General features: G+C 44.9%; 1 protein-coding gene across 1 annotated transcript in view; it reads left to right on the top strand.

The window, feature by feature from the left end:
* Window positions 1-13,664, top strand: part of LOC147120121 (dynein regulatory complex subunit 11-like) — a 368,896-nt gene that overhangs the window by 261,358 nt on the left and 93,874 nt on the right. Inside the window, exon 12 of the mRNA XM_085985675.1 lies at window positions 12,630-12,682. Coding sequence (XP_085841801.1) covers window positions 12,630-12,682 — 53 coding nt within the window. The remainder of the gene's footprint in view (window positions 1-12,629; window positions 12,683-13,664) is intronic.

The raw sequence follows: 13,664 nt of genomic DNA, 5'->3' as shown, positions 1-13,664 counted from the left end.
CCCTCTCGCCACCTTGACTGAGCGCTTCCTCAACTGAGGCATATAGCAGAAGCATGGGAACCATTTATTTCCTTTCCTCCTGGACATCAGATTCAGACGAAGACCAGCCGAGGCAGCAGCAGAACCATGAACAATAGCACCACCAACAGCAGCAGCAACAACAGGAGCGCCAAGCTGCTGCTCACCCACCTGAAGCTGCACAGGCCAGAAAACGCCAACGCGTGACCACATTGCTGCCCGGGATGCAAAGGATGCACTCATCTTGGCCAGATTTGCTTAGCCTGCATAATCAACCACTTTTGCCTCGCACCTTCTTATCAGACCATCGACAATGGCCAAGAACCTGCGGATTCCTATCACTCTGACCACCATATTGACAATTGCAAGTCGCCCTAAGCCCTAAATGTGGAAGCCCCATTAGCGAAATGACACACGCCACAGCTGCTACAGTTTGCCATCAGAATTTTTATGACAATAAGCAAATGGTGGCTTTTCAAAATTAAACACAACATTACACCCAAGTGACTACCCTTGTGACTACTTGTGCATTATCTTCCTTTTACACGTGCTCCCACGTGGTGCTTCCCCTGTGGCTTCAGCAGATGTGGAGGCCCCTTGCTCACTTTCTTGCTGCTCCTGTCTCGACACCTTTGGCGGGCGTCCTCTGGGGTTGTGAACCTGTGAGGGCTCGGCAACAGTCTGCTGCTCTTGCGGCTGTGCAGGGGTTGAGACTCTGATCTCAGTTGGGTGGGGACTCTGGTGGGGCTCTGACCGAGGGCTCTGCAGTGGCATGGTCGTGTGAGCGCTTGGAGAGGAGCCCCCACTTCCTTGTTGTATGCCACCAACATCCCTCTCATGGGTCAGCCCCACTTCAGAGCTAGCAAGTGGCTGGACAGCACCTTGCTGCACTGCAGGTGGGCCATGAGGACCCGTTTCTGCACTGGAAGTCCTACTCCAGAGGACTTGCATGAAGGTCTGGTTTGTTTGCTCAATAGCTGACCATCGCTCCTCAAGAGATGTCAGTCTATTCTGAACAATTACCATGTTTTCCATACCCTGGCGACTAAGCTCTTCCATGGACGTAGCCATCCTCTCTACGGTAGCCAGCCTTACCATGGAGGTAGCCATCCTTTCCAAGGAGGTTGCCATCCTTTCCGTGGTGATGCGTTCATGCGCCAACGCCTCCACAAAGGCTCTGCTCATGTTAGCGATGGACTCCTCCATTCACTCCACACTCGCAGTGACCCTGGAGACAAAACCTGCCAGAAACTCCTGCACCTGTTCCTGGAGTTCCAGCACCGCTCTCCTTCTGGTTGGACCCAGAGGCACAGGGTCGACATGCAGTGGAGCTGAGCTGGGAGCGTCCTCTCCACAGCGACGAGGACTCTCCACTGCTGTCCCTGTCTCCACCATCTGCTGATGCTCACTTGTGAGATGTGATACACCAGGTGACAACTCTACTCTATGTCCCGAAGGTCCCACCGAGGTGTGAGTGTCTGCGCTGGTGCAGGGTGCGCTTAATTCTGCTGACGGAGCGCCCTCAGATGTTGCAGCTTCCTCTGAGGAGTCTGGAAGCTCGGGCTCTTCCTCCTGGACAGTAGGGACGGGGGCTGTCGATGGTCCTGTGGGGGAGTAACGGAAAGAATTAGAGATGTGAGGTAAAGGTTGCATGCACATTGAATTGTGCAGATGATCATAAGTCAATCTGTTAGAGCATCAGAATCATTATCAGTCACTCATGCAATGTCAATGAGAGAGATGCCAAACTATTCTGTCACCAGCTTGCTGTGATGCGTCCGTCTATCCGTCCCCCACTTGCGCATCTTCCTCGACACCGGCGAGTTCCAGGGCCGCCTCCTCCGAGGTGGTGAGCTGGGCTACTGAGTGTGGCACTCCTCCTGTCCTCGCTCTTTCTCTCTTATTGTGGGTTCTGTTTTCCTGTAATGAGGGACACAAGTGGAGTTTGAGTGAGAATGAAGGAGTGAGTGTAGCGAATCCATAGCATAGATGCTTAGAAGGAGACAAAGGGCCCTCCCTGTGTGTTGTAAGTTGTAGTCATTGCGTCACAGTGATAGGGAGTGTGAGGGCTGCATGGTCGAATAGTTAAGTGAATGTGACTATAGAGAGAAAGGGAATGGGTAAGGGTGCAGGGATGTCAGTGTCAAGTGGGATGTGGAGGAAGATTTTGGCAAAGCAGAGTGCTGGTGAGGAGAGTCGATGGGGATGAGATTGAGGGTGATGAGAAAGTCATATTCATTTTTCCTGTGCGGAGAAGGTTATGAAACCTCTTCCTGCACTGCAGCCAGGTCCTGCGGCACATAGAGATGACATTGATCTCCTGGGCCACTTTCAGCCACACAGCTTTAGTCTGTTGTGGTGGCTTTTTTCCCCCCGAGGAAGGGAAGAGCAGCTCCTTATTAGATCTTGCTCCCTGCACCAGAGCTTGGAGGGAGGGCTCATCAAATCGAGGTGCACACTTTTTGCTTACTGGAGGACATGGTCAGTAAATGAATTCCTTCATACAATGTCCAAAGCATTTCCAGTCTCCAGAAGAAGCAAGGCTGCTTGCAGGCCTTAAATCCAGCAGCACTGATGATGTCATCGGAGGCGACTTTCAGAATGGGAACACTAGTTGGGCCAGGGGTTCCCACACTCTGGAAATCAAGTGCCCAATTAGGGGAAAATCGCACTTTTTTCCCACTTCACATCGGAGTCGGGTTCCTGACATGAAAACCACCTGACATGCCCCCAGCCCGCCCCAGTGGCAAAATCCAGCCCATAGAGTAGGAAGTTATGCTAAACCTATATAAAACACTAGTTCGGCCCCAACTAGAATATATGTCCAATTTTGGACACCACACTTTAGGAAGGACATAAGGGGCTGGATTTTCATTGAGGAGGCGGGTAGGAGGCGGGACTACAACTTTCGGGGTTGTAGTCCTACCTCCATCGAGTTCTAGCCAACCCACGCGATTTTGACTTGATTGACCTTGTTGAGCCCGCCCAGCGGGCTCAGCAGGCCAATTAAGGGCCACCCGGCAACAGGTGATGTCACAGATTGACATTTCATCTGCCAAGATCTCTGACAGTCTGTACTCTAAGTTAATTCCTTCCTCTCAGGATGATTTAGAGATCTCCCCGGAACAGAAAGCTGGATGCTGCAATTTTTGACAGATCGCAGCCATTCTGCTTTCTGTGCCAGTGAGATGAGGGACTCCTGAGACCTGAAGGAAGGAACACACTTACCTCTGCACTCACGCACCCATCACTCACCTGAACACCGGACATCTCGACCCCTCCAAGCCCATCAGCCCGACAGCCCGCCTCGCTAACTTGGCGTGGTTTGGCGCCATCGGGAATCCCACACTTCAGCTATGAAAATAGGGATTAGGCTAAAAACTGCCTGTTAACTACCTGTTAACAGGCAGTTAATTGGTACTAATCCCCTTCCCGCCTCAGGGAGGCGTGTCCCAGTGCGGGTCGGGTACCCGCCTCCTTTGAAACTGGCATGGAGGCGGGTTGGGGGCGGGATGGGTTCGTGCCCCCCGATTTCAGGGTTTTAACCCCCCACATGCCTCCAGTCCCGCCTCCACGGCCCAATGAAAATCCTGCCCTTAACGTCAACACCTTCTAAGCAAAGTGAAAAGGTGACAAATCTTCAATGTGACATTGACAGCACTACAGATTTACTTTGAAAGCTATTTCTAGCATAATCACAAATATGTTTGTTTCGAAAGGGGGGGGTGACATTCCCAAGAAAAAGCACATGTGTGGACATTGGGTGAAGGCAGGAGCAGGGTCAGCTGTGATGCCCCACAGTCAAATAGTGTGCCAACAGTTATTATCTAAGTTCATACATAAAGAATGCCGGCCTGGGTGAGTCACTGGAGGATGACAAACTCCTGAGGAGCCATACCCCAGCAGCAATCAATATCTTCGGCAAAGGGGGAAAATTAACACACCAAAAAAATCACATTTTAAGAAAAAAACAGGAAGAAGGCTTCCAATGAGTATACTCACCAGTGGCTCCATAGCCTGACAACACCTTTACATAGCATCTAAACTTATCTGCAGGACTTGAGGTGTCAAAGCAGGTCTTTTTGTGTCACATGTGTGCAAAATTATTTCTCGTAATCATTGCTTGTAACTTCCAAACGCTGAATATGTACAAAACTGTAGATGATTATCCCCATTTATTGTGTTCTTCAATATAAGTTATAAATAATGTAGCATTGTTATTGAACTGCAGTTTATGTTAATGTTCCTGAGAAGTATCCTATAATGTGATGGATTGTGATTCATCAGACTGAGACTGACTTGCACAAACCCATATTTTCAGTCTTTTGTTTGGAAAGTATTTGGAAAATGTTACTTCATCAACATCTGGATAATTCACATCAGTGAGTTACGGAATCTACTCTAACAGTAACTGCATTGTGAGTGCTAATCAATCTCTCATGACTTGGCGTGGTTTGGCGCCATCGGGAATCCCACACTTCAGCTATGAAAATAGGGATTAGGCTAAAAACTGCCTGTTAACTACCTGTTAACAGGCAGTTAATTGCACTAATCCCCTTCCCGCCTCGGGGAGGCAGGTCCCAGTGCGGATCGGGTACCCGCCTCCTTTGAAACTGGCATGGAGGCGGGTTGGGGGCGGGATGGGTTCGTGCCCCCCAGATTTCGGGATTTTAATCCCCCACACGCCTCCAATCCCGCCTCCACGGCTCAATGAAAATCCTGCCCAAAGGCTTTGGAGAGGGTACAGACGAGATTTACAAAAATGGTTCCAGGGATGAGGGATTACAGTTATGTAGATAGACTGGAGAAGCTGGGGTTGTTCTCTTTAGAGCAGAGAAGGTTAAGAGGAGATTTGATAGAGGTGTTTAAAATCATGAAAGGTTTAGATAGGGTAAATAAAGATAAACTGTTTCCAATGGCTGAAGGGTCAATAACCAGAGGGCACAGAATTAAGGTGATTGTCAAAAGAACCAGTGGCAACACAAGGGAAGAGATATTAGGAGAGGTAACTAAAAGCTTGATCAAAGAGATGGGTTTTAAGGAGGATCTTAAAGGAGGAAAGGGAGTGTGAGGGGGTTTATGGAGAGAAGTGCAAAATGTGAGGTACAGCCACCAATAGTGGAGTGAAGAGAGGGGGATTCATAATAGTCAGAGTTCGGGGAGGTGTTTGTTGGGCTGGAGGAGGTTACAGAGATAGGGAAGGGTGAGGTTGTGAAGGGTGAACATTTTAAACTTGAGTCACTGGGGGACTGGGAGCCAATGTGGGTCAGGAAAGACAGTAGTGATGAGTAAACAGATCTTGGTGTGGGATAGAACACAGGCAGCAGAGTTTTGGATTAGCTGAAGTTTACAAAGTGTGGAGGATGGGAGCCCAGTCAGGAGAATAGTCAAGTATGGAGATGCCAAAGGCATGGATGAGGATTTCACCAGCAGATGGACTGAGGTAGGTGCAGAAGCAAGCAATGTTATGGAGGTGGAAATAGGTGATCTTTGTGATGGAGAGTATATGAATTCAGAAACTAAGCTCAGAAACCAGTTAGCCTGACATCAGTAGTAGGGAAAATGCTAGAATCTATTATTAAGGAGGTGGTAACAGGGCACTTAGAAAATAATAATAGGATTGGGCAGAGTCAACACGGATTTATGAAAGGGAAATCGTGTTTGACAAATCTGTTCGAGTTTTTTGAGGTTGTAACTAGCAGAATAGATAAGGGGGAACCACTGGATGTGGTGTATTTGGATTTTCAGAAGGCATTCGATAAGGTACCACACAAGAGGTTATTAAACAAAATTAGGGCTCATGGGATTGGGGGTAATATACTAGCATGGATTGGTTAACAGACAGAAAACAGAGAGTAGCAATAAATGGGTCATTTTTGGGTTGGCAGGCTGTAACTAGTGGGGTACTGCAAAGATCAGTGCTTGGGCCTCAGCTATTCACAATCTACATCAATGATTTGGCTGAGGGGACAAAATGTAATATATCCAAGTTTGATGATGATACAAAGCTGGGTGGGAATATAAGTTGTGAGAAAGATGCAAGGAGCCTTCAAGGGGCTATAGACAGGCTAAGTAAGTGGGCAAGAACATGTCAAATGGAATATAATGTGAAGTTATCCATTTTGGTCAGAAAAATAGAAAAGCAGAGTATTTTTTAAATGGTGAGAGATTGGAAAATGTTGGTGTTCAGAGGGACCTGGGTGTCCTTGGACACGAATCACTGAAAGTTAACATGTAGGTACAGCAAGCAATTAGGAAAGCAAATGGTATGTTGGCCTTTATTACAAGAGGATTTGAGTATAAGAGTAAAGATGTCTTACTGCAATTATATAGGGCCCTGGTGAGACCACACCTGGAGTATTGTGTACAGTTTTGGTCTCCTTACCTAAGGAAGGCTATACTTGCCATAGAGGGAGTGCAACAAAGGTTCACCAGACTGGTTCCTGGGATGGGGGGATTGTCCTATGAGGAGAGATTGAGTAGACTAGGCCTATATTCTCTAGAGTTTAGAAGAATGAAAGGTGATCTCATTGAAACATACAAAATTCTTACAGGGCTCGACAGGGTAGATGCAGGGAGGATGTTTCCCCTGGCTTGGGAGTCTAGAACCAGGGGTCACAGTCTCAGAATAAGGGGTCGGCCGTTTAGGACTGAGAGGAGGAGAAATTTCTTCACTCAGAGGGTGGTGAATCTTTGGAATTCTCTACCCCAGAGGACTGTGGAGGCTCAGTTGTTGCGTATATTCAAGGTAGAGATCGATAGATTTTTGAATATTAAGGGAATCAAGGGGATAGTGCAGGAAAGTGGAGATGAGGTAGAAAATCAGCCATGATCTTATTGAATGGTGGAGCAGGCTCGAAGGGCCAAATGGCCTACTGCTACTCCTATTTCTTATGATCTAGGGTCAAATAGGATGCCGAGGTTGTGAACTGGTTTACCCTGAGACAGTGGCCGGGTATGGAGATGGAATCTGAGTTTGTGACGGGAGCCAAAGACGATGGCTTTGGGCTTCCCAATACTTAACTGGAGGAAATTGCGGTTCATCTAAGACTGGCTATTGGCCAAGCAGCCCAACAGCACAGAGGCAGTGAAAGAATTGAAAGAGGCGATGGAGAGGTAAAGCTAGGTGTTATCAGCATACATGTGGAAGCTGACCCCCCAAGTCTGTGGATAATGTCGCCAAGGGGCAGTATGTAGATGAGGAAGAGGAGGGGTCCAAGAATAGATTCTTGTTGAGGAGGGAAGAGAAGACATTGTTGGAGATGCTCTGACTACAATTGGACAGGTAAGACTGGAACCAAATGAGGGCAGTACCACCCAGCTGGACTAGGGAGGAGTGGCAGTGCAGGAGGTTAGTGTGGCCAACCATGTTTAAAGCTGCAAAAAGGTCAGAGAAGAGTAGGAGGGATTAAAGTAGCAATGATCACAGTTACAGAAAATGTTGTTGGTAATTTTTGCCTCTGTTCTGTGGCAGGTCTCAGAGGTCTGTAGCTAAGCTAGAATCTCCTCCTCCTTTTGCCAGCACTAGATCCTTTCCGGGGGTGAGTCCACCCTTGGGGGTGCTCCCGGTTATATTAATGGCACAGGACAGGAAATACTGATGCTCCTGGACCTGGACAGTCACCGTGCGCTTTGGGTGTGCTACTCATGTCCACCAAGGCAGATTGGGGCCAGAAAATCAACCTCTTAGATTCTTAAAAATAAAATTTCCTTTATCTTTAAGAAAAATAAATACATCAATAATATTCACAATTTGCTAGGATTTTAAAACTTGGTTTGATATTTAAATGTTGATTCAACAATATTTGGAAAGTATTGATTTATGGTCTGGGTGGTGCAGTGGATTAACAAATTGTCCGTTCAATACTGGGTTCCAACCCAGCCAAGTTTCATAGAATGATAGCAGCCTCTTTCTGATGGATGGGACAACCCTACATGAAATGAGGTTGGAGTAGTTCAACACAGTTCCTAATAGATATCAAAGTTGCATCCCTATTTTAACCAGCAGTTATTGGTCTTGATTCATCCATAAGGTAGAATCTATTTGGGGCAAAATATGTCCTGGTGCAGACTAAAGATTCTTCCACTGTATATAAAGGCTCTCTGGGGGGAGATTATGCCCTCTTGTTTACAAGAGCAGATTTAAGTACCCAGCAATGTGACATTAGCTAACATCATGGCAGTGATACAGACTCCTACTTTTTTTTCCTATATGGCCCAATTTAGCAGCACTTCTGGAAGTGGCACCATTATTTTAACAGAGGTAATACAACTTAAGTAAGATGACACATTTTGACCTATTCTTCTCCTGTATCTTCCTCAAATTCCTCAGCATGTATGTGTGATAGTGTTATTATTTCATTAATAAACTGAGGATGAGGATGGATACTCTGGGAATCCCCAGGAACATAGAACCTAGCAGCCATTCACCTAAATCACCAATCTTCAGCAGTCCCTCGAATGCGAGGATGACTTGCTTCCACACTAAAAATGAGTTCTCAGGTGACTGATGAGTCCAATGCGGGACCTACAGTCTCTGTTACAGGTGGGGCAGACGCTGGTTGAAGGGGCGGGTGGGTGGGGTGTTTGGGTTGACGTGCGTTCCTTCCACTCCTTGCGCTTGGCTTCCGCTTGCTCCTGGCGAAGAGAGTCGAGATGTTCGGCGCCTTCCCGGATGCTTCTCCTCCACTTTGTGCGGTCTTGGGCCAGGGATTCCCAGTTGTCGGTTGTCCATTAAATCACCAATATCATGCTTTCACTCATGTGGGTCCACATTGAAAACCATCAAGGAAATACAGATAATTAAAATGTACAGTATACAGGAAACTCTTTGGTATCTGGCACCGACGGGACCGGCGTGGTGCCGGTTTATCAAAAAGTCTGGATTACAGAGAGGTATAGTTAAAATGTATGAGAGCTCCGTACACAGCAACAAATCCAGGCTTCCCTGTTGCTTAGCAACATGTGCAGGAACTCCGGCCACAGACCAAGCGTCCCTGTTAGCAACAAGTGTAGGAGCCCCAGTTACACAGCCACAGATCCAGGAACTGCCACTAATATGAAGTAAAACTTACCTGAACCTACTCCTGAATTTTGCCGGTTAACAGAGATTTCTGGTTATTTAGGTGCCGGTAAATCGAGAGTTCCCTGTACTTGAAAATTATTTGGGAATACCATTGGGGAAAGGGGAAATTAATAAAAGAAAAGATTGAGCACCTTTAATATAGCTTTTCAATAATATTACTAGTGTTTTGTACTGAATTTCTCTTTTGTAATGGCATTGATTCAACTACATTTGTTATTGAGCCCTTTGCTGAGTCATTTTTCAAGAATTCTGGAAAAATGGATGCGAGCCTAACCTCTAGGAATTTAGCCAATTACTTCACTATGTTTACTCCAGACTTTTCCAATTCCATCCATTTGACGAGATCATCTGTGTCATGTACACTTCCATTTGCTTATACTAGTAAATGCAAGAACTGGGTTGGAAAATTTCCCACCACCTCTTTTATACTAGAGCTTTACCAATTTAATTCTTCATCTTTTATCCCCGCCTAATTAAATGTTTTGGTGAAGCAGAAGGTGCTAGAATTACAGAATAGACTGGTTATGACTTTTAGGTATGTACATTCATCAGATCTGATGAAAGGAACAGATGAAAAGTTTGAACCTGTCTTGTTTTCTTTACTGATGCTGACTGACCTGCTGTGCATTTCCAGTATTATATGTTTTTATTTCGGATTTCCCTTTTTAATTTTAAATATTTTGGTTTTTTAAAAATCATATACCTCTTTGGAAAGGACATGAGAATCATTGATAACTGTTCATTCAAGGTTTGGACTAGTAGTATCTATTCTGTCCCAAGGAGAGAGAGGCAGTAAATGCCATCTTATCTTTGCTGGTGTCAGCTCATAGTTTACTTTCAAGATATTTATTAAGTCATATTAGCAAAATACTTAGGGCTGGACTTTCATTGCGGAGTCGGGTAGGAGGCGGGACTACAACTTTCGGGGTTGTAGTCCCGCCTCCATCAAATTGTAGCCAACCCACGCAATTTTGACTTGATTCACCTTGTTGAGCCCGCCCAGTAGGCTCAGCAGGCCAATTAAGGGCCACCCGGCAACAGGTGACGTCACAGATTGATATTTCATCTGTCAAGACCTTTTGACAGATGAAATATCAGCGTTCGACAACTGTTTGAAGCTGTCAAACACTGACAATCTGTACTCTAAGTTAATTCCTTCCTGTCAGGATGATTTAGAGATCTTCCCAGAACAGAAAGCTGAATGCTGGAACTTTTGACAGATCGCGGCCATTCTGCTTTCTGTGCCGGTGAGATGAGGGACTCCTGAGACCTGAGGGAAGGAAGGCTGTAAAGGTATGTAAATGTAAGTAAAACTTCTTTAAGCACTTTAAACACACCAAACACACTTACCTCTGCACTCACGCACCCATCACTCACCTGAACACCGGACATCTCGACCCCTCCAAGCCCTTCATCCCGACGGCCCGCCTCGCTAACTTGGCGTGGTTTGGAGCCATCGGGAATCCCACATTTCAACAATGAAAATAGGGATTAAGCTAAAAACTGCCTGTTAACTACCTGTTAACAGGCAGTTAATTGGTACTAATCCCCTTCCCGCCTCAGGGAGGCGTGTCCCAGTGCGGGTCGGGTACCCGCCTCCTTTGAAACTGGCATGGAGGCGGGTTGGGGGCGGGATGGGTTCGTGCCCCCCGATTTCAGGATTTTAACCCCCCACATGCCTCCAGTCCCGCCTCCACGGCCCAATGAAAATCCTGCCCTTAACGTCAACACCTTCTAAGCAAAGTGAAAAGGTGACAAATCTTCAATGTGACATTGACAGCACTACAGATTTACTTTGAAAGCTATTTCTAGCATAATCACAAATATGTTTGTTTCGAAAGGGGGGGGTGACATTCCCAAGAAAAAGCACATGTGTGGACATTGGGTGAAGGCAGGAGCAGGGTCAGCTGTGATGCCCCACAGTCAAATAGTGTGCCAACAGTTATTATCTAAGTTCATACATAAAGAATGCCGGCCTGGGTGAGTCACTGGAGGATGACAAACTCCTGAGGAGCCATACCCCAGCAGCAATCAATATCTTCGGCAAAGGGGGAAAATTAACACACCAAAAAAATCACATTTTAAGAAAAAAACAGGAAGAAGGCTTCCAATGAGTATACTCACCAGTGGCTCCATAGCCTGACAACACCTTTACATAGCATCTAAACTTATCTGCAGGACTTGAGGTGTCAAAGCAGGTCTTTTTGTGTCACATGTGTGCAAAATTATTTCTCGTAATCATTGCTTGTAACGTCCAAACGCTGAATATGTACAAAACTGTAGATGATTATCCCCATTTATTGTGTTCTTCAATATAAGTTATAAATAATGTAGCATTGTTATTGAACTGCAGTTTATGTTAATGTTCCTGAGAAGTATCCTATAATGTGATGGATTGTGATTCATCAGACTGAGACTGACTTGCACAAACCCATATTTTCAGTCTTTTGTTTGGAAAGTATTTGGAAAATGTTACTTCATCAACATCTGGATAATTCACATCAGTGAGTTACGGAATCTACTCTAACAGTAACTGCATTGTGAGTGCTAATCAATCTCTCATGACAATTGTATATCACACAAACTATTTCAAACACAAGTCATTCTGTTTTTCTTGCCTACTGGTGCTCTGGAATAAACCTGCCTACATTGCAGAGCAGATGTAAGAACAGCAGTAGCAACAGATGGATACCTACACATGTGCAGGTTTAACCCAGCCAACTCAATGGCTTCATGGATATAAGCAATGCGATTCCTGGTCTGTGTTAAGTTAGCTGAGCTAGCCATTAGGCCACTATGGTTAGCTTTAGTACCTTTGAGCTAAAAAGGCGTTAAAATCAGTCAGTATTCCCATTCGTGATTGCTATACGGTGATACATGTGTATGGATGATGGATGGGAAAAGGATTAAGCTCAGCTGAGGTGCTTTCCACAGTCGAATATCTTGCTGATAACTTGTGTAAGCTTATACATGGCAATGTAATGGAAGGCTGCCAGAGCCTCTGGAATTGAACCCGAACAAAAAAAAATCAACAGAAAATTATTTTCTTTGTATTCTTGGGCTGTAAAGCCACATCAATTGCTCATCCGTAGTTTCCTGGAGGGCATTAATAGTCAACCAGGTAGTGTGGACTGGACTATAGGCCCGACTGGGTAGGGGTGGCAGGTTACTTTACAGTAACATTAATGAACCAGTTGGGTTCTTTTTATGACAATCTGGCAGCTTTCATTGTCATTTTTGTGGTATTTACCCACAGAATATCAGATTGAATTCAATTTCACAACTTGTTAAGGTGAAATTTGAACTCAATACTCCTGGGTTGCGAGCCCAGTAATCGTAACCCTGCACTGTCATACCCTAGATGTTGACGTCTATGTCAATAAATTCTATATCTTTGATTTTTAAAAGAGGCACCAATAAGTGAGACTCATTTTTACTCATATATTTGAACATTGAAGTAATTTCATTAGAATGATGTGAGCAGTTTGAATTCCATGAGTTTATTGTGTTTCTGGGTTTCATGCAGAAAAAAGGCAAGAAAGGACAAAAGAAGAAAGGAAAAGATCTGACTGCTAACAGGTAGCGATCAAACTGGAAACAGCTGTATTATGTGTCATGAGGAAATACTGCGCAAATTAAATCTTAATAGGGCAAGACAAATCATTATTTCAAATTTGCCAAGTTCCAGCAATTAATTTCAGTCAGCTAAACCTAGCTCTGTGTCTCCTCTTCTAACAATATCCTTATCATAGAATCACACAGCACAGAAGGAGGCCATTGGCCCATCGAGCCTGTGCCAACTCTTTGAAATAGTTATCCAGTTAGTCCCACTCCCCCCCTCTTTTCATGTAGCCCTGCAATTTTTTACTTTTCAAGTATATATCCTTTCTTTTGTTAATTACCTTAAATCTGTGCCCTCTGGTTACTGAACCTCCTGCCAGTGGAAACAGTTTCTCCCTATTTACTCTTTCAAACCCTTCATAATTTTGAACACCTCTATTAAATCTCCCACTAAACTTCTCTGCTCTAAGGAGACCAATGCCAACTTATGCAGTCTTTCCTCATCCCTGGTACCATTCTAGTAAATCTCCTCTGCACCCTCTCCAAGGCTTTGCCATCCTTCCTACAGTGTGGTGCCCAGAATTGGGCGCAATACTCCAGTTGAGGCCTAACCAGTGATTTTTAAAGGTTTACCATAACTTCACTGCTTTTGTGCTCTATACCTCTATTTATATAGTCCAGGATTTCAGATGTTTTTTTTAACAGCCTCATCAACTTGTCCTGCCACATTCAAAGATTTGTGTATGTGAACCCTCGGGTCTCTCTGTTATTGCACCCCCTTTGAAATTGTACCAAAGCTTTTTTAAGTTAGACGTTAAAATCACTGCTTAAATGTGCTGCATTATTTTATTTCATATTTTAAATCATAATATTCATATAATCAATATGCTATGGTTTGTTCAAAACAGCAGCTGGCTATGTACCTAGTTTCACAAAGATACACTTTAAAATAAAAGTAGAGAATTTTGGAAATACACAGCAAATCAGTTAGTATCTGTAA

The sequence above is a fragment of the Somniosus microcephalus genome, chromosome 4 (genome assembly GCF_052327205.1).
Source record: "Somniosus microcephalus isolate GS21.2 chromosome 4, FLI_Smic_1.0, whole genome shotgun sequence".
In the NCBI taxonomy this organism is placed as follows: domain Eukaryota; kingdom Metazoa; phylum Chordata; class Chondrichthyes; order Squaliformes; family Somniosidae; genus Somniosus; species Somniosus microcephalus.
The sequence above is the reverse complement of the archived record's forward strand: the minus strand, read 5'-3'. Positions and strand labels throughout refer to the sequence as shown.